This window comes from Salmo trutta, unplaced genomic scaffold (assembly GCF_901001165.1).
Source record: "Salmo trutta unplaced genomic scaffold, fSalTru1.1, whole genome shotgun sequence".
NCBI lineage: Eukaryota > Metazoa > Chordata > Actinopteri > Salmoniformes > Salmonidae > Salmo > Salmo trutta.
This window is the reverse complement of record NW_021822962.1, coordinates 2,310,770-2,332,623: the sequence shown is the minus strand read 5'-3', so window position 1 is coordinate 2,332,623 and position 21,854 is coordinate 2,310,770. Positions and strand designations below refer to the sequence as shown.

The 21,854-nt window shown below is 43.9% G+C and overlaps 1 protein-coding gene across 1 annotated transcript in view; it reads left to right on the top strand.

Moving 5' to 3' along the window:
* The window catches only part of LOC115187660 (histone-lysine N-methyltransferase SETD2), a 47,975-nt gene that overhangs the window by 1,605 nt on the left and 24,516 nt on the right, over positions 1–21,854 (top strand). The window contains exons 2-11 of the mRNA XM_029746629.1: positions 161–282; positions 3,025–3,046; positions 3,272–7,686; positions 7,866–7,997; positions 12,682–12,810; positions 13,352–13,475; positions 13,768–13,845; positions 14,897–14,994; positions 18,268–18,418; positions 20,634–20,768. Of these exons, the coding sequence (XP_029602489.1) occupies positions 254–282; positions 3,025–3,046; positions 3,272–7,686; positions 7,866–7,997; positions 12,682–12,810; positions 13,352–13,475; positions 13,768–13,845; positions 14,897–14,994; positions 18,268–18,418; positions 20,634–20,768 (5,313 nt within the window). The 5' untranslated portion in view covers positions 161–253. The remainder of the gene's footprint in view (positions 1–160; positions 283–3,024; positions 3,047–3,271; positions 7,687–7,865; positions 7,998–12,681; positions 12,811–13,351; positions 13,476–13,767; positions 13,846–14,896; positions 14,995–18,267; positions 18,419–20,633; positions 20,769–21,854) is intronic.

Here is a 21,854-nt window from a genome sequence, read left to right as displayed (position 1 = left end):
TTTGAACCTATGGTTTTAAAGATAACAGAGATGGTAGCAGCTCAACCCCCAATTGTCTACCCAATTTGAGTTAGGGGATCAGTTTAATTCTTTTGAGACTGAGTATTGTATGTTTATTGTTGGTGTGTAACCCAATGTATTTGTTTTAATATTTTGTTAGGTGTGACATCACGTTGGAGAGCTCACTGCTCTGAACTGGTTTCTTCTTGGCCAGCAGCTTCTACTGGGCTACAAACGCCAGAACCACTGTGTAATGGATGCTCTGGTGAACTCAGAGATCAGGTACTTTTCCTTTTGATGGAGTGTCAGAGTGGCACTATAGACTGTCTGTAATCAATGCCCTTTGCTAGCTAACTGAAGTGACACTAGGGCCTAGGACAGTGTTTCTCAACTTCAGTCCTTGAGTACTACCAACTGTACACATGTTTGTTGTAGCTCTGGACAAACACACCCGATTCAACTAACCATCAAGCCCTCAATGAGTTGAATTAGGTGCGTTTGTCAGGGGCTACAACAAACATGTGTGCTGTTGGGGGTAATCAAGGACTGGTGTTGAGAAACACTGGACTTGGAGATTGTCGCCGTCAATGGTGGGCAATGGAATGTATGTATGCATGCAAAGTAGACTACACCCCTTAACAACTTAATTTGGATCTAAAAAGACACCCACCTCCCCTCCTATTGGTCATTAGGTCCATTGGTGTATCCAATGAATAGCCATGACATCATTCCTGGTGTGTTGAATTCTGGAATGTTGATCTCATCCCAGTGCTCCAGTTCTGAAGACTATCAGTGCTGCTTTAGGGAAGGCGTCTGTTTGAAAAGCAACTGCCTCCTGTAGGTTGATGTAGTTTACTGTATACTTTGACCCCATTCTGTCAGTGCTTTGTGCCCATCATAACTTTCTTATTTGACAAAAGTTGCTGAATTTCATTACTCAATGTGAGCAAGGTCAAAGCAGTGGTAATTGGACCCTAGTAAAAACGACGATACTCATCAGGAGAATATGTTCTATCAACCTAGCTTGTAAAAGGGCTAGCTAGATAAAACATTTTTTTAAAGTGGCTGCAGATCCGACTTTTCGGGGACCCCTCTTCCCGGGGTTAATCTCTCTGCATACAATGGGAGGTTACATCAGATATGGGCTAGTATGTCAGGTGCCCCTGTCCTATAGATGTTAGTGTGTACTCAAGCTTCAGCCTCTGTCTGCCCAGTTTGTTTGCTCAACCAACCTGGTGTGGACTCAGAAGTCTTGGTCACCATGGCAGCAGTCAACCTCACAGAATATTAACAGACAAAAGGTGCACAACCTGAGTGCAAAGATTCCATGACTCTTTATCTTTTGTCCTTGAGAGACGATGACAGGGTTCACTTGATGCGTTAAGATTGCTTTTGTCTTTGTCCTGAGCGACTAGTGCTTTTTTGAGGTCGTTTCGATTATTAAAAAAGAATCATGTTTTTTTTTTTTTTTTTTTTACATTAAATGCATTATGAAATAAGGAGCTTTTCAATCGAAATTCCATTGGAATGGAAATAGTGAATATTCAATTGCCAAAGCATTGAACATTTTCCATTGTCACTGTCAGGTCCACATTGAGTAGACGTCAGAAGAAAAACATGAAATTGCTATGAAATAATACAATATTTCAGTTGTGTATATTACTTCGTTTTTATTTTATTATTTTCATTCGTTAGTCATCAGCTCAGCTCAGGTAGTAGCAGGGCCATCTAACGTTATCTCTGTAGTACAGAGAGTCTGTACTCCCCATACTGTACTGTCTTTAGTCATCTTATTTAGCTAGCCTGCCTAAGTATGCTGCAAAGCTCTCTGACAATCCTTCTACTAGTTCTTCAAAGTAGATAAGGCAAACTGTCTCTATCCCTTGTTGTTGTGTACATTCCTCTCTCATGCAGTCTGTATATTTTACCTAATGTAGCAGGCATAAGTGTATCCGTCTCTGTCTGAGCCAGAAAGAACAGCCACAATAGATTATGGTCATTGTAGTTAATTACCACGTTTCTGCGCTTAACTAGGTTGAATATTTCCTTAATGAAAACTACAACTCCCTTCAACCCAGCGTCCCACATAGTTCTTGACTTGATTTCTCTCGTGAATGATTTTGATTTCTCTCGAGAAACGGAGCATCGGGCTCACAAAAACTACATTGTATTCAAGTAATTTAACCGACGTCAGTCAATTAGTTGTTTAATAACAAAAAAAGTGACATTTTGATTCATGGCTCAGCACTTTTTTTGTCAGATAGCTTATTTTTCAAGTAAGATTATTCTGTCACCCTTACACATTGTCTACCTCGATGTTGTTTTTAATACTATTCAAACCTGACTTTAAAAATATTTTTTTCTATTTGTAAATACAGCTAATTCAATATGTTTATAATGATGTATTGCAGATAGGCCTATTTCAGGAGGATTCAAATGAATGAAACCACAATCCTGTTTTATCCTTTGTTAAAATAACAGGAACTGACACTAAAGTGGACATGAAAAGGCTCCTCCCATGTTGGTAACGGTCATTTTAGAATGGTCTGACTTTTGAAGGTCACAGAGAAAAAGAGAACATCAAATCCTAAAGGAATACGTTACCCAGTGTGTTGCCTAGCAGCTTATTGTACCGTAAAGGAAACCAGGACAATATTGAGTCCTCCTAGTAGAACAAAAGAGTTGATTGCTTTCTCATAAATGTGAATTAGACCTTTTTTTACACTACGATGACATGTAGTTTCTATGATGAGACCCCCTGCGTTAAACAGGACATTTTTCACCAACCGCCAGGCTATCCCTCAAGCGGCCGTGTGTTCTACATCTTTGTATGAAATAGTTTTTATTTGTATGTTTTACCGTTGCCTTATTGGACATCGATTTACATTACATTTCATAATACATTTTGTGTGATTGCTAAAGCGTTGAAGGGATTTTCAGATGTTGCAACATAAGTCTATGAATAGTTTACATTGATTTGTTTTTTTTGTTTTTCCCCCCCATGCACTCCTAATGTTACCTCAGGGAAGAGGGAGGAGATACCTCGGTAAGTCTATTATTAAAAGTGTGATGAATACGTCTTTGTTCATCTGTTTTGTATTGGACAAATAGCTGGTGTAGTTGTGGTGGATCTTTTTGAGTTTGACCATTTCAATAACATAGAAATCACCTTTGGGAAACTGAATGATCGGTCATATAGTTTGGTTTACTGTAATAGTTTCTCCTCAAATTATAGCCATGGTAACATCTACTTATTTTGTTCCCTGTACAGGTCAAGGTTGAGGGCCTCACCAAGGCAGCTATACTCAAAGGCCTCTCGCCTCGAGTGATGTTGTCCAGCCATCTCCTGCCTAAAGGAACCAAGAGGAAGGTGAACCTGGACGATCAGGGTCGCCAGAAAGTGTCTTTTAGCTTCTCTCTGACAAAGAAACCGCTGCAGAACTTATTCCTGGCCCCTCCCAGTCAGGAAAAATCTCTTGCTGAGCTCCCCTCTGTCCTGTCACCTACAACCTCACTCCCTCAGGACAGAGCAGGACAGCATACGGAAAGCAAAAATGAGCAAATGCAGCCACCCTTGTTGGTGCCCACACCAGTAGCAGAGATCCTTGCACCTCAGACGGCAGTATCCTCAGTCCCCAAACCTAAAGTGGACTTGGGAAAGATGCACTTCAAGAAACAGATTCTCAGTGCATCTGTTATTGAAGAGAGTCCCATAACCAGTGTTGTCTTACAGGATCCACCCCCTTCCGAGCAACAGGTTTTAATGGAATCTTCAGGTAAAATTGAAACTGTCACCCCAACACGAACGCTCCAGTCTCAGAACAATCTTCAGAACATGGACAATGACTGCCCCTCTGAGAATGCTCTCACTCGTGTATCTGATGTGAAGCTGGACCTCAGTCTCAAGGAACCGACTGATTCCTCCCACAAAGGGAAAGTGGATGTAAACACTTCCAGTATAACAGAGCAGCAAGACGCCTCAGAAAACATACAAATCCGTTCCCGGTCGGACAGCACACTCCCTGGCTCAGAATCGGATGCTGATTCAGTGCAGACGTCTTCTAGCTACAAGTCAGGTGAACCCAAGGCCACAGCAAAGTTGGAAAGTAGAAGTAAGGATACAAAAAATATGTCCTCTTCTCGCTCCAAATTAGAGGAAACAGAAAAAAGTTCTAACCATTCACGTTCTGAGAAGGACGAAAGAACCTCTAGTTACTCAAAATCTGACCGAGATTCCAAGTCTGACCGAGAATTGAGGTCAACCTCTGACCGAGAATTAAGGTCAACCTCTGACCGTGAATCAAAGCACACACCCTCGCGGTCATCCCGCTCTGACAAAGGCCGCAGAAGGACTAAGAGTCGGTCAAGGTCCAGATCAAGAGGTCCCCGGACAAGTTCCAGATCTGAGACACGCTCCAGATCTGAGAGATCTAGAAGCGAGAGAGGGTCAGGATCACGGTCTGATCGGTCATATTACGACTCTGAGCGGAGGTCAGGAGGTCACAGAAGTTCTCCGTACAGAGAGAGGAGAGGCAGCTCTCGCTCTCGGACCGATAGCAGCAGAGTCCGCGGCGACAGTTCTGACTCTGAAGATGACCACAGAAGAACTCGGACTAGAACAAGTGATTCCAGCAGGTCATCCACCCATTCTAGCTTGCAGAGAGATTCAAAGTCATACTCATCTCACTCGAAATCTGAACGCGATTCAGAGATAGATAAAATAACACAATCTTCTAAGTCTGAGAGGGCCTCAAAGAGAACTGTTGACTCTAGTTCCCTCCAAAAGTGCTCTACTGATGTAGAACCTAATCACAGGAAATCCAACACCCACTACAAGCCGGACATCAGTGTTCGATCCACTCATTCCAGTCCACATGCCCTCTCTCAAACATCAGACAAAAGGCTCCAGAAAAGCAGCTGTAGTGAATCTGAGGTAGCTCACAAAGGGAAGTCTCAGTCACAGGGCTCTGACCGCTCTTCTGGCTCTGAAGGGGCATGGACATCTTCCACCAGTAAATCAGACTCTAAGCAAATGTCTGCCTCCATGTCATCAGTGAAAACTAATAGACAATCAAAGGACACATTTCACAGTCCCAATAAGATACAAACACATGAAACCCCTTCTGATGCTCACCCTCAGAGCAAAAATGTCAAAGCAGGAGCAGATCCCCATGTAGCAGATACTTGCCAGAGGGAGGATGTTGGCAACATGAATGACATCACATCCCAAGATAAAGGCTTACAAAAAACAACTCTGTCGTTACCTTTAAATTGTGATCCAACTGACAGATTGCAAGAACCAGCGTTGGATCTAGTTAATGAGAAGACCCATCATTGCATTGAGGTTCAGAATGACTCGGCAGCAACTTTACCGAACAACTCTAGTGGAGACCAATTCTGTGAAAAATTTGCCTTAGGGGACATTGACAATGTTAATAAAAGCCTTTGCTCTGAACAAACGAAAGATGCACAGCGTGTAGACCCCCAAATAGAATCCACTGAGAAGTGGGTTGATGTAACCAACTCGAGCTTTTCCTGCAGTAATGACAGAGTAATACCCAGCCAGGATAAGACTGTTTTTCAAGGTTCAGTTGGGTCAAAGTCATTACCATCTACAGTATCTGTCAGAGACCACCCTAAGCAGAACACTAAACCAGAAAATACTGTATTGTGTTCTAGTAGAAATGTGAATATCAACATGCAGTCTTGCAAAAACGTCCCTCTCAAATCTGAACCCTCCAGTCCTGAACCTCAGTTTCCCAACCAGACTGAACAACAGAACTCTAGTTTAAGGAAAAACAGAGGTAAAACAAAAAAATCGCGTTGGGATATTGTTGGACAAGACACCTCAGACAGTGATAATCCTCAGAAATTGCCTTCCCAAGAAAGTAAACCTGCTGTGAAGAAGGTCATCTCCGTCAAGAGAATTGAGTTTTCTAAAGACGTCAGCCAGGAAGATCCGTCTCTGAAGGGTCAACTGAAATGGGAAGCTGAGTTGCATTCCGAGACGATTAAGCAAGAAATTATTATCACACAAGAACACAGCTCAGCACCAATAACTTTTGGGAACGACCAATCAGATTCCGCAAACCTAACTGCACAACGAGGCACCTGTGAAACCAGCAGTGACCGTTTAGACATCAAACCCCACGTCAGCCAAATGGATGGAGATCCCTCACTTTTAAATAATACCTCACATGTAGACAGAGCTAGAAGGGAGCAGGGTAGGAATGATGATGATGATAATGAAGAGAAACCTAAAGATGGCCCTCACGAGAGCAAACTGCTGAAGACACTAGTGTCGAGCCAGGACGGTGTAGGCCAAAGCGAGGACAGTGACACTGACGATTCAGAGTCGGACTCAGACTGCGGTGTTGCCGTGAAACGGATGCACTCTGTGGTGGTTGTACCAAAGAATTCCACCCTGACTCACTCGGACACAACAGACAAGCCTGCGTCTCCCTGCACTCCAAGCACTAGCCCAGGACGTCAACAATACGCTAACAGGGCCAGTGGCCAAGAGGGTGACCTGGACAGGAATGAGATCCCAAGCAGAGTAAGCCCTCAGCAGAGACATAGAGGTTTTCCTGCCATGCGTGAGAGCACTAGGCAGGCCAGTAATCCTTGTGTTGATGGAAGTCTCTCTGCACATGACATCATGGTATATCAATCACAGAGCAACATGGTTGATAGCACCAGCCAGCTCGAGGGCTCCAACGCCACCGATGCCCAGCCTTCTAAGGATCCTTATAGCAGTGCCCGTGAGAGACCAAAGATTGGTGCCGCAACGGTGAGCCAGATTGCTGCCCACAGCCTTGAGAACTCCTTCAGGCAGTCTGACACAGGGCATCCACAGCATTATGGAAGTGGCAAGGCTGGCGGGATGCTTTCCCCTTACCAACATGGAGACTTTGCTAGCTCTGATGACTTCAACAGCAGTCTGGGCTGGGACTTCACACAGTCGGAGCAGCCCAGCAGTACGTACCAGCAGCCTGACAGCAGCTATGGGGCATCCCAACAGCATCCTAACACACAACAGCCAGGGAACTCTTCTTTGGGGCAGGTGTACAGGACAAACAATGGGGCCTTCTGGACCCAACTACCAAGTACGACTCAACCCACCTGCAGACCAGTCTACCTCCATGTGCCTGCAACACATTATCAGGAGCCTGTTGGTCAAGTCCATCCTGACTCCCTGACTAATGACTGTGATGAGGACAGCGAGGGGAAACCAGCAGGCCTTAGTAGACTAGCTGTGGAATGCAATGGTCCCAAGCTTCCAGGCTCGCTAGCCTTCGTACAAGCCCATGAAATAAGCAGCAACTGCAGAGGCTCTGTCAACGCCACTCCAGAGAATATTTCCATAGTTGAACCCCCCAGAGACAAGGACAACTCAAGGCCCCACAGAGGCAGGGGTCCTCCCAAGAAAAGGCGTCCAGAAATGGAGTCAGATTCGGACAGCGAGACAGAACCTGTGCTGGCTAGCAAAAGGGAGCGACTGGCAGAAAGGGAGCTCCCCAAGGTCTCCAAAGAATCCAGGGAGATTCCAGGTCAGGCTGAAGTGCAACGCCCTTTGCTCAGTCTGAGGGACTTCCGGGACGCCAGCAACTGGAGGGAGATGGCAAGGTCTAAGAAGATGCCACCATACTTTGACCTGATTGAGGAAAACCTGTATCTGACTGAACGGTGAGATTTTGTTCGACTTTTGTTTTTTTGCAATAGTCGGCATGCAAAGTCAACGAAACAATGTTTTATTTTATAAATTAGTTGTACAGAATTTAAAAGCGATTATCATCATATGACTTAAGCATAAGTATCTGACTGTAGAGAAACGACCACTGAGGAATTTCTGTTGATCTGTACAGGAAGAAGAACAAGTCTCATCGAGACATCAAGCGAATGCAGTGTGAGTGCTCTATGCTCTCGAGGGAGGAGCGGTCTCGTGGAATGATGGCTTGTGGGGAGGACTGCCTTAACCGTCTGCTGATGATCGAGTGGTGAGTTCTTCTCCTTTGCATCACCCTGGTAATACCAAACTGTAAAGCAGATCAAATACAGTTTCTTCAGAAAGTATTCACACCCCTTGACTTTTTCCACATTTTGTTGTGTTTAAAATGTATTTATATTTTGTTTCACTGGCCTACACACAATACCCCAGAATGTCAAAGTGGAATTATGTGTACAAATGAATAATAAATGAAAAGCTGAAATGTTTTGACTCGACACGTATTCAACCCCTTTGTTATGGCAAGCCTAAATAAATTCAGGAATAAAAAGATGCTTAACAAGTCACATAATAAATTGCATGGACTCATACTGTGCGCAATAATAGTGTTTAACATGATTTTTGAATTACTACCTCCTCTCTACCCCACACATAGAATTATCTGTAAGATCCCTCAGTCGAGCAGTGAATTTCAAACACCTATTCAACCACAAAGACCAGGGAGGTTTTCCAATGCCTTGCAAAGAAGAGCACCTATTGGTAGATGGTTACAAATACATTTTTAAAAAACAGACATTGAATATCCCTTTGAGCATGGTGAAGGTATTAATTACACGTTGTATGGTGTATCAATACACCCAGTCACTATGAAGATGCAGGCATCCTTTCTAACAGTTGCCAGAGAGGAAGGAAACCGGGCAGGGGTTTCACCATGAGGCCAATGGTGACTTTAAAACAGTTACAGAGTTTAATGGCCGTAATGGGAGATAACTGAGGATGGATCAACAACATTGTAGTTACTCCACAATACTAACCTAAATGGCAGAGTGAAAAGAAGGAAGCCTGCACAGAATAAAAATAACACAAAACATGCATCCTGTTTGCAATAAGGCACTAAAGTAAACCTGTAAAGAATGTGGCAAAGAAATAATTTTGGTGCTGAATAAAGCATTATGTTTGGGGCAAATCCAACATATCCCTGAGTACCACTAATCATATTTTCAAGCATGGTGGTGGCTGCATCATGTTATGAGTATGCTTGTCATTGGCAAGGACTAGGAAGCTTTTAGGATAAAAATCCTAGAGGAAAACCTGCTTTCGAACAGACACTGGGAGACAAATTCAGATTTCAGCAGGACAATAGCCTAAAACACTATGCCAAATATACACTGGAGTTGCTTACCATGACGGCATTGAATGTTCCTGAGTGGCAGAGTTAGTTTTGACTTAAATCGGCTTGAAAATCTATGACAAGACTTGAAAATGGCTGTCTAGCAATGATCAACAACCAACTTGACAGAGCTTGAGGAATTTTTAAAAGAATAATGTTTTACTGTCCAGGTGAGAAAAGCACCTAGACTTACCCAGAAAGACTCACAACTGGAATTGCTGCGAAAGGTGATTCTAACATGTCTTGACTCACGGGGAGAATACATTTTATATTTCTGTATTTCATTTTCACAAATTTGCAAGAATTTCTAAAAACATGTTTTCACTTTGTCGTTATAGGGTATTGTGTGTAGATTGGTGAGAGAAAAAAAATCAATTTGAATCCATATTGAATTCAGGCTGTAACACCACAAAATGTGGAATACAGCGCATTCGGAAAGTATTCAGACCCCTTCCCCTTTTCTACATTTTGTTACGTTACAGCCTTATTCGAAAATGGGTTAAATAAAACAATTTCCTCATCAATCTACACCCAATACCCCATAATGACAAAGCAAACTTTATTTAAAAAAAATTGTTGGTGTGCAAATGTATTAAAAATAAAAAAACATACACTACCATTCAGAACATGAACTACCGTTCATTTTCTGTCCATTAAAGTAACATCAAATTGATCAGAAATACAGTGTAGACATGGTTAATGTTGTAAATGACTATAGTAGTTGGAAATGGCAGATAAAATATATTTTTTGAATATCTACATAGGCGTACAGAGGCCCATTATCAGCTACCATCACTCCTGTGTTCCAATGGCACGTTGTGTTAGCTAATCCAAGTTTATAATTTTAAAAGGCTAATTGATAATTAGAAAACCCTTTTGCAAGTATGTTAGCACAGCTGAAAACTTGTGCTGATTTAAAGAAGCAATACAACTGGCCGCCTTTTTAAAACTAGTTAAGTATCTGGATCATCAGCATTTGTGCGTTCGATTACATGCACAAAATGGCTATTCTTGTTCTGAGAAATGAAGGCTATTCCATGCGAGAAATTGCCAAGAAACAACTGTACAACTCCCTTCACAGAACAGCGCAAACTGGCTCTAACCAGAATAGAAAGAGGAGTGGGAGTCCACAACTGAGCAAGAGGACAAGTACATTAGGGTGTCTAGTTTGAGAAACAGACACCTCACAAGTTCTCAACTGGCAGCTTCATTAAATAGTACCTGCAAAACACCAGTCTCAACAGTGAAGAGGCGACTCCGGGATGCTGGCCTTCTAGGCAGAGTTGCAAGAAAAAGCCATATCTCAGACTGGCCAATAAAAAGAAAAGATTAAGATGGGCAAAGAACAGACACTGGACAGAGGAATATTGGAAAAAAGTGTTATGGACAGACAAATCTAAGTTTGAGGTGTTTGGATCACAATGAAGAACATTTGTGAGACCTAGAAAAAAATGAAAAGTTGCTAGAGGAGTGCTTGACACCATCTGTCAGCATGGTGGAGGCAATGTGATGGTCTGGGGGTGCTTTGGTGGTGGTAAAGTGGGAGATTTGTACAGGGTAAAAGGGATCTTGAAGAAGTAAGGCTATCGCTCCATTTTGCAACGCCATGCCATACCCTGTAGACGGTGCTTAATTGGAGCCAATTTCCTCCTACAACAGGACAATGACCCAAAGCACAGCTCCAAACTATGCAAGAACTATTTAGGGAAGAAGCAGTCAGCTGGTATTCTGTCTATAATGGAGTGGCCTGCAGTCACCGGATCTCAACCCTATTGAGTTGTTGTGGGAGCAGCTTGACCATATGGTACATAAGAAGTGCCCGTCAAGTCAATCCAACTTGTGGGAGGTGCTTCAGGAAGCATGGGGGGAAATCACTTCAGATTACTAGAATGCCAAAGGTCTGGAAGGCCTGCAAATGGAGGATTCTTTGATGAAGCAAAGTTTGATGGACACAATTATTTAAATAAAAAATAATTATTTATAACCTTGTTAATGTCTTGACTATTTCCTATTCATTTTGCAACTCAATTCATGTATGTTTTCATGGAAAACAAGTCCACCTGTGGTAAATTCAATTGATTTGGTCATGATTTGGAAAGGAACATACCTGTCTATTTTTATTTATTTTTTATTTAACTAGGCAAGTCAGTTAAGAACAAATTCTTATTTTCAATGACGGCCTAGGAACAGTGGGTTAACTGCCTTGGTCAGGGGCACAGATAAGGTCCCACAGTTGACAGTGCATGTCAGAGAAAAAACCAAGCCATGAGGTCGAAGGAATTCCCCGTAGAGCTCCGAGACAGCATTGTCGAAGCACAGATCTGGGGAAGGGTACAAAAAAATGTCTGCAGCATTGAAGGTCCCCAAGAACAAATTGGCCTCCATCATTCTTAAATGGAAGAAGTTTAGAACCACCAAGACTCTTCCTAGAGCTGACCGCCTGGTCAAACTGAGCAATTGGGTGAGGTGACCAAGAACCCGATGGTCACTCTGACAGAGCTCCAGAGTTCATCTGTGGAGATGGGAGAACCTTCCAGAAGGACAGCCATCTCTGCAGCACTCCACCAATCAGCCCTTTATGGCAGACTGGCCAGACGGAATCCACTCCTCAGTAAAAGGCACACGACAGCCCGCTTGGAGTTTGCCAAAAGGCACCTAAAGGACTCTGACCATGAGAAACAAGATTCTCTGGTATGATGAAACCAAGATTGAACTCTTTGCCAAGCGTCACGTCTGGAGGTGGCAGCATCATGCTTTGGGGATGTTTTCAGCGGCAGGGACTGGGAGATAAGTCAGGATCAAGGGAAAGATGAACGGAGCAAAGTACAGAGATCCTTGATGAAAACCTACTCGGGACCTCCGACTGGGGTGACGGTACACCTTCCAAAAAGACAACGACCCTAAGCACATAGCCAAGACAACGCAGGAGTGCCTTCGGGACAAGTCTCTGAATGTCCTTGAGTGGCCCAGCCAGAGCCCGGACTTGAACCCGATCGAACATCTCTGGAGAGACCTGAAAAATAGCTGTGCAGCAACGCTCCCCGTCCAGCTTGAGAGGATCTGCAGAGAAGAATGGGAGAAACTCTCCAAATACAGGTATGCCAAGCTTGTAGCGTCATACCCAAGAAGACTCAAGGCTGTAATCGCTGCCAAAGGTGCTTCAACAAAGTACTACTTAAAGGGTCTGATTTACTTATGTGATATTTAAGTTTTATTTTTAATAAAATTGTAAAAATATTTTAACCTGTTTTTTGTTTTGTCATTATGGGGTATTGTGTGTAGATGGATGGGGGGGGGGGGGGGACATTTAATCCATTTTATAATATGGCTGTAATGTAATAATGTAGAAAAAGTCAAGGGGTCTGAATACTTTCCGAATGCACTATAGTATAGTTTTACTTCATTGGTCCTTTGCCAATCTCCCTGTTTGAAGATGAACTGGTAATGACTGATATGTGGTTGCCTTATTTAATCTAGTCGAATGCACTGACTGTAAGTCGCTCTGTAGAAAAGCGTCTGCTAAATGGCCAAAATAAAAACAAATGTAATGTCCCTGTCTTTGCAGCTCATCACGCTGCCTGAATGAAGGCTACTGCTCCAACCGGCGCTTCCAGATGAAACAGCATGCAGATTTTGAGGTCATCCTGACTGAAGATAAGGGCTGGGGACTGAGGGCGGCCAGGGACCTGATACCGTAAGGCTCTTAGATCGGATTTTTTCATTTTTAAATGTAATCTTTTAACTAGGCAAGTCGGTTAAGAACAAATTCTTATTTACAATGACGGTCTACCCCGGCCAAACCTGGATGACGCTGGGCCAATTGTGCGCTGCCCTATTGGACTCCCAATGTGATACAGCCTGGATTCAACCCAGGGACTGTAGTTACGCCTCTTGCACTGAGATACAGTGCCTTAGACTGCTGCGCCACTCAGGAGCCCTGTACTCCTTGATTCATGGTAAAAAAAAATGTTATAACTAGCACCCAGGGCTCGTTCTCAATAGATCGTATCCTTGATTCCTCGCATCCTATCTCCTCGCCTCCTCAACACACATTGGAGAGGAAGGTCTGAGAGAAACCCCTTGGACCTTCTCCAATACGGTTGAGAAGGATGTGTGGTGATAGGATGCGAGGAATTGCGTAAAGACAAAATGAGATGGAACCCTGGCCATTGCCCTAAAAGCTGTACACAAAGGAGTCATGCTAATATTTTTCCACCATTTTGATAACATTTCAGAAACACTTTTGTGCTGGAGTACTGCGGAGAGGTGTTGGACCACAAGGAGTTCAAGACACGGGTGAAAAAATACGCTAGCATGAAGAACATCCACTACTATTTCATGGCCTTGAAGAATAACGAGGTGAGACCACTGGAACGTTGACATGTAGTCCACTGAACTCCTGAAACGGGAACAAGTATAGGCTGCGTCCGACATGGCTCCCTATTCCCTATAAAGTGCACTGCCAGACCAGACCCCAACAAGTTTAGGTGTGCATCCCAAATGACACCCTGATTTGGCTCTGGTCAAAAGTAGTGGCTTATCTAGGCTATATAGGGTGCCATTTTGGGATGCACCCAGAGTGTTGTATTGTTTACAACTGACAGGTAATGTGAAAGGTTACCTGAAACTCCTTTCCTCTGTGTCTTCTCAGATCATAGATGCCACACTGAAGGGGAACTGCTCTCGCTTCATGAACCACAGCTGTGAGCCCAACTGTGAGACCCAGAAGGTATGTAGCCCAGGGGCCCCTTTTGGTATTTATTTTTTTATTTAACTAGGCAAGTCAGTTAAGAACAAATTCTTATTTACAATGAGGAACAGTGGGTTAACTGCCTTGTTCATGGGCAGAACGACAGATTTTTACCTTGTCAGCTCGGGAATTCGATCTAGCAACCTTTCGGTTACTGGCCCAATGCTCTAACAACTAGGCTACCTGGTATCTGTCCAGTGTTTCCAGATTTCTATGAAATGGGATCTATAATTCATTATAATATTAGTGAAATAGTTAATTACAATTTTTTGGAAGAAAACTGTTAAAGCAGCTTTTTTTTGTTTTTTTAATGGTGTGGGCTTATACCGGTCATGAATATTTTTATAGACAAGTAACGGCTGACTGGCCAGCTCAGCCAGTTAGCCGTCTCGGCTAAAAACATGACCTTATCCTCTATATGAGGAAATAGCAAGCATTTTTGAAAGCGTCTGTTTGATTTATATGTTTGAGGTGGGGTTTGTTTCTCTCTAATTGATGCTTCGGCCACATACAAGTATAGGTCAAGTCAACAACATTTCTTTGCATACGAGTTAACAGATTAGGAGCATTTAAAAGTGAGAATTTCACTGGACAGTTCATTTTAAAATGTAAATACATTTCATTCACTTGTCTTGGTTCAGAACCATATTTGCCTGTACTTCGCTCTACTTTTAGGCTGGTACCGTGTGTGTACTCTTGCCAGCTCCATTGCTGCCGTTGTCAAGCCAAACATGACAATGAGTGACAAGAAGTTAGCATTCTAGCACAAACAGACTAGCACTGAGGCTACTTTATCAGTGAGCTGTATCTCAGGCTGTGATTTCATTTGACATTTTAGTCATTTATCAGACGTTCTTATCCAGAGCGATTTACAATTAGTGCATTCATCTTAAGATGGCTAGGTGAGACAACAACACATCACGGTCATGACAAGTACACTTTCCCTCAAACTATTTATCAGCAAAGTCAAAAACCAAGTTTGTTTTATCCTGACCTCGCTAATGTTTATTTCTTGGTTTCTGTATTTCAGTGGACTGTGAACGGCCAGCTGAGAGTTGGGTTTTTCACCTCCAAGACCGTCACAGCTGGTACAGAGCTTACCTTCGATTACCAGTTCCAGAGATATGGGTTAGTGTCTCTCTCCCTTCGATTACCAGTTCCAGAGGTATGGGTTAGTGTCTCTCTCCCTTCGATTACCAGTTCCAGAGGTATGGGTTAGTGTCTCTCTCCCTTCGATTACCAGTTCCAGAGGTATGGGTTAGTGTCTCTCTCCCTTCGATTACCAGTTCCAGAGGTATGGGTTAGTGTCTCTCTCCCTTCGATTACCAGTTACAGAGGTATGGGTTAGTGTCTCTCTCCCTTCGATTACCAGTTCCAGAGGTATGGGTTAGTGTCTCTCTCCCTTCGATTACCAGTTCCAGAGGTATGGGTTAGTGTCTCTCTCCCTTCGATTACCAGTTCCAGAGGTATGGGTTAGTGTCTCTCTCCCTTCGATTACCAGTTCCAGAGGTATGGGTTAGTGTCTCTCTCCCTTCGATTACCAGTTCCAGAGGTATGGGTTAGTGTCTCTCTCCCTTCGATTACCAGTTCCAGAGGTATGGGTTAGTGTCTCTCTCCCTTCGATTACCAGTTCCAGAGGTATGGGTTAGTGTCTCTCTCCCTTCGATTACCAGTTCCAGAGGTATGGGTTAGTGTCTCTCTCCCTTCGATTACCAGTTCCAGAGGTATGGGTTAGTGTCTCTCTCCCTTCGATTACCAGTTCCAGAGGTATGGGTTAGTGTCTCTCTCCCTTCGATTACCAGTTCCAGAGGTATGGGTTAGTGTCTCTCTCCCTTCGATTACCAGTTCCAGAGGTATGGGTTAGTGTCTCTCTCCCTTCGATTACCAGTTCCAGAGGTATGGGTTAGTGTCTCTCTCCCTTCGATTACCAGTTCCAGAGGTATGGGTTAGTGTCTCTCTCCCTTCGATTACCAGTTACAGAGGTATGGGTTAGTGTCTCTCTCCCTTCGATTACCAGTTACAGAGGTATGGGTTAGTGTCTCTCTCCCTTCGATTACCAGTTCCAGAGGTATGGGTTAGTGTCTCTCTCTCCCTTCGATTACCAGTTCCAGAGGTATGGGTTAGTGTCTCTCTCCCTTCGATTACCAGTTCCAGAGGTATGGGTTAGTGTCTCTCTCCCTTCGATTACCAGTTACAGAGGTATGGGTTAGTGTCTCTCTCCCTTCGATTACCAGTTCCAGAGGTATGGGTTAGTGTCTCTCTCCCTTCGATTACCAGTTACAGAGGTATGGGTTAGTGTCTCTCTCCCTTCGATTACCAGTTCCAGAGGTATGGGTTAGTGTCTCTCTCCCTTCGATTACCAGTTACAGAGGTATGGGTTAGTGTCTCTCTCCCTTCGATTACCAGTTACAGAGGTATGGGTTAGTGTCTCTCTCCCTTCGATTACCAGTTCCAGAGGTATGGGTTAGTGTCTCTCTCTCCCTTCGATTACCAGTTCCAGAGGTATGGGTTAGTGTCTCTCTCCCTTCGATTACCAGTTCCAGAGGTATGGGTTAGTGTCTCTCTCCCTTCGATTACCAGTTCCAGAGGTATGGGTTAGTGTCTCTCTCCCTTCGATTACCAGTTACAGAGGTATGGGTTAGTGTCTCTCTCCCTTCGATTACCAGTTACAGAGGTATGGGTTAGTGTCTCTCTCCCTTCGATTACCAGTTACAGAGGTATGGGTTAGTGTCTCTCTCCCTTCGATTACCAGTTCCAGAGGTATGGGTTAGTGTCTCTCTCCCTTCGATTACCAGTTCCAGAGGTATGGGTTAGTGTCTCTCTCCCTTCGATTACCAGTTCCAGAGGTATGGGTTAGTGTCTCTCTCCCTTCGATTACCAGTTCCAGAGGTATGGGTTAGTGTCTCTCTCCCTTCGATTACCAGTTCCAGAGGTATGGGTTAGTGTCTCTCTCCCTTCGATTACCAGTTCCAGAAGGGTACATGATACAGTTCAGAGGTATGGGTTAGTGTCTCTCTCCCTTCGATTACCAGTTCCAGAGGTATGGGTTAGTGTCTCTCTCCCTTCGATTACCAGTTCCAGAGGTATGGGTTAGTGTCTCTCTCCCTTCGATTACCAGTTCCAGAGGTATGGGTTAGTGTCTCTCTCCCTTCGATTACCAGTTCCAGAGGTATGGGTTAGTGTCTCTCTCCCTTCGATTACCAGTTCCAGAGGTATGGGTTAGTGTCTCTCTCCCTTCGATTACCAGTTCCAGAGGTATGGGTTAGTGTCTCTCTCCCTTCGATTACCAGTTCCAGAGGTATGGGTTAGTGTCTCTCTCCCTTCGATTACCAGTTCCAGAGGTATGGGTTAGTGTCTCTCTCCCTTCGATTACCAGTTCCAGAGGTATGGGTTAGTGTCTCTCTCCCTTCGATTACCAGTTCCAGAGGTATGGGTTAGTGTCTCTCTCCCTTCGATTACCAGTTCCAGAGGTATGGGTTAGTGTCTCTCTCCCTTCGATTACCAGTTACAGAGGTATGGGTTAGTGTCTCTCTCCCTTCGATTACCAGTTCCAGAGGTATGGGTTAGTGTCTCTCTCCCTTCGATTACCAGTTCCAGAGGTATGGGTTAGTGTCTCTCTCCCTTCGATTACCAGTTCCAGAGGTATGGGTTAGTGTCTCTCTCCCTTCGATTACCAGTTCCAGAGGTATGGGTTAGTGTCTCTCTCCCTTCGATTACCAGTTCCAGAGGTATGGGTTAGTGTCTCTCTCCCTTCGATTACCAGTTCCAGAGGTATGGGTTAGTGTCTCTCTCCCTTCGATTACCAGTTCCAGAGGTATGGGTTAGTGTCTCTCTCCCTTCGATTACCAGTTCCAGAGGTATGGGTTAGTGTCTCTCTCCCTTCGATTACCAGTTCCAGAGGTATGGGTTAGTGTCTCTCTCCCTTCGATTACCAGTTCCAGAGGTATGGGTTAGTGTCTCTCTCCCTTCGATTACCAGTTCCAGAGGTATGGGTTAGTGTCTCTCTCCCTTCGATTACCAGTTCCAGAGGTATGGGTTAGTGTCTCTCTCCCTTCGATTACCAGTTACAGAGGTATGGGTTAGTGTCTCTCTCCCTTCGATTACCAGTTCCAGAGGTATGGGTTAGTGTCTCTCTACCTTTTTCCCAAATGGCACCCTATTCCCTTTTTAGTGCACTATTTTTGACCAAGGCCCATAGGATGCCATTTAGGATGCAGCTTCTCTCTTTGGACTTTAAATGTCTGTTGTAACACATCAATGTTTGACTGTCTGTTCTAATACGTCACCCTGCTGTTGTAGTCATTGAAAACATAACAATACATTATTAAGCCCCTGTTTCTCTCTTGACCGACCGTATAGCTATGGTGTAGTGTTTTACTCCTTCTCCTCTGTACACACCAGGAAAGAGGCCCAGAAGTGCTTCTGTGGGGCTCCCAGCTGCCGAGGCTTCCTGGGCGGGGAGAACCGGGTCAGTGTAAGAGCAGCGGCAGGGAAGATGAAGAAAGAGCGCCCTCGCAAGAAGGACACCTCCGTGAGCAATGCACTCACTACGGTGAGTGTGTAGGTCAGGTTTGGTAATGGCACTCCCCCAAGAGTCCCAGGTTTTCCATAAATGCTGTTTTGGAAGAATCCTGGAATAAGTAGGACATCTGAGGAATCTTCCAACAAAGAAGTGATCAACATTTTGCAAACCTAGGACTGGCTGTCTGAACAGCCGTCACTTGAAAAGGGGTTGGGGAAGTGACCTGTTATGGAGTTCATGTCACTATCGACCACAGTGAATATTTAAAAGTCCAATGCAGCTGTTCTTATCTCAATATCAAATCATTTCTGAGGTAACAATGAAATACCTTACTGTGATTTGTTTTCAATTAAAATGGTCAAAAACAAACAATAGCTTCTTAGCGAAGAGCAATTACTCCAGCAAGAATTTAGCTAGGACTGTTTTGTTTGGGAGTGGACTGAGTGGAGAGGAGACGTTTGGAACTCTTTCTTATTCATCAGTTAACTCATTTACCGCCTGGTGTCACCGCCTGGTGTCACCGCCTGTGACACCGCCTGGTGTCACCGCCTGGTGTCACCGCCTGGTGTCACCGCCTGGTGTCACCGCCTGGTGTCACCACCTGGTGTCACCAGGGAGGACAAAACATTAACCCACCAAGCTGGGCTGAAACTTCAGGCGGCCTTTTCAAACAGCTATTACACTAAAATGGCATTATCATTTCACAGTATTATTCCAACCTCATAGGGTGGAAATATATAATTAAACTCATTTGAAATACAACTGTAGAAGTTACAATCTGTTCTCTTCCCCCTGCGATGTCGGTTTATGTTTTACCCTGGTAGTTAGGATTCCACACATTTTAACATTTTAGCTGTTGACCCATAATAGTCCAATTTGTAACTGGTAGATGAATTAAGCATAGTCTGATGATGTGCCAATGAGTTCATCTTTAAACTCAGGCATTTAAATGCAAATGTTCTGGCCAATAGATGAACTACAGTGGCATGTAGCTATGTCATAACTCTGATCGGATGATCTGCTGAAACCCCCAGCAGTGATGGCCTGTGTCCCAAAGAGCTCTGGTCAAAAGTAGTGCACTATATAGGGAACAGGGTGCCATTTGAGATGCTGACATGGTCTAGAGAGACAGATATGGGTCAGGTTTGTACTAGCTTTAGGCTAATTGTTCTGAGAGCTCCAGTGTCTTCTCCTTCCATAAATATCACTGCTACTGAACACAAAAGGACTGGCTATTTTAGCCCCCCAATCCACATCACCATGAAAGCTGCTTGTATCAGTTTTGCAGAGAAGAAGTAGTTTTGTCACAGTTCTGGGGTCTGTGTTCAGTACGTTGAATAGATTATCTGTGGTCTTTATAGAGCTACAGTAACTTCTGCAGAGCGTAAGACTCTCCCATTCATGTTCAATGAAACCTTGGCATAGGAGGCTCAAGCAGCTCATCGTAAAAATTCGCTACGCTGTCCTATTTTCAAGAATTTGGCGCGATTCAGGCCAGAGAACACTTGATAAAGTGGCTCACGCTGGCAAAAGCTACAAGTGTAGTAGCTAAAAAACTGTTTGTTACTGCTGATGCTGAGTGTTAATGCTGCTCTGTTACTGGTCAGTGTGTTAATGCTGGTCTGTTACTGGTCAGTGTGTTAATGCTGGCCTGTTACTGGTCAGTGTGTTAATGCTGGCCTGTTACTGGTCAGTGTGTTAATGCTGGCCTGTTACTGGTCAGTGTGTTAATGCTGGCCTGTTACTGGTCAGTGTGTTAATGCTGGCCTGTTACTGGTCAGTGTGTTAATGCTGGCCTGTTACTGGTCAGTGTGTTAATGCTGGCCTGTTACTGGTCAGTGTGTTAATGCTGGCCTGTTACTGGTCAGTGTGTTAATGCTGGCCTGTTACTGGTCAGTGTGTTAATGCTGGCCTGTTACTGGTCAGTGTGTTAATGCTGGCCTGTTACTGGTCAGTGTGTTAATGCTGGCCTGTTACTGGTCAGTGTGTTAATGCTGCTCTGTTACTGGTCAGTGTGTTAATGCTGCTCTGTTACTGGTCAGTGTGTTAATGCTGCTCTGTTACTGGTCAGTGTGTTAATGCTGCTCTGTTACTGGTCAGTGTGTTAATGCTGCTCTGTTACTGGTCAGTGTGTTAATGCTGGCCTGTTACTGGTCAGTGTGTTAATGCTGGCCTGTTACTGGTCAGTGTGTTAATGCTGGCCTGTTACTGGTCAGTGTGTTAATGCTGCCTGCTGTGTCTCCAGGTGGACGAGGAACTAGAGGCTCTGCTGGAGAACGGGGAGGGTCTGTACGATGAGAAGGAGGTGGTGTCTCTCTGCAGGCTGATGGTCAGAGTGGAGACCATGGAGCAGAAACTCATCTGCCTCAAACTTATCCAAGTAAGCACACCTGAGCCACCACCAATGAACACCGGCTGTCTGGGATGGCACCATATTTCATTTATAGTGCACTATATTTCTCTATATATTCATAGGCCCTGGTCATTTATAGTGCACTATATTTATATATATATATTCATAGGCCCTGGTCATTTATAGTGCACTATATTTCTATATATATTCATAGGCCCTGGTCATTTATAGTGCACTATATTTATGTACACTGCTCAAAAAAATAAAGGGAACACTAAAATAACACATCCTAGATCTGAATGAATGAAATAATCTTATTGAATACTTTTTTCTTTACATAGTTGAATGTGCTGACAACAAAATCACACAAAAATAATCAATGGAAATACAATTTATCAACCCATGGAGGTCTGGATTTGGAGTCACACTCAAAATTAAAGTGGAAAACCACACTACAGGCTGATCCAACTTTGATGTAATGTCCTTAAAACAAGTCAAAATGAGGCTCAGTAGTGTGTGTGGCCTCCACTGTGTTATTATGTGGAGGGTGTATTGAGGATGTCTGTGTACTGTGTTATTATGTGGAGGGTGTATTGTATTGGGGATGTCTGTGTACTGTGTTATTATGTGGAGGGTGTATTGTATTGGGGATGTCTGTGTACTGTGTTATTATGTGGAGGGTGTATTGTATTGGGGATGTCTGTACTGTGTTATTATGTGGAGGGTGTATTGAGGATGTCTGTGTACTGTGTTATTATGTGGAGGGTGTATTGAGGATGTCTGTGTACTGTGTTATTATGTGGAGGGTGTATTGTATTGGGGATGTCTGTGTACTGTGTTATAATGTGGAGGGTGTATTGTATTGGGGATGTCTGTGTACTGTGTTATTATGTGGAGGGTGTATTGTATTGGGGATGTCTGTGTACTGTGTTATTATGTGGAGGGTGTATTGTATTGGGGATGTCTGTACTGTGTTATTATGTGGAGGGTGTATTGTATTGGGGATGTCTGTACTGTGTTATTATGTGGAGGGTGTATTGAGGATGTCTGTGTACTGTGTTATTTTGTGGAGGGTGTATTGTATTGGGGATGTCTGTGGAGGGTGTATTGTAT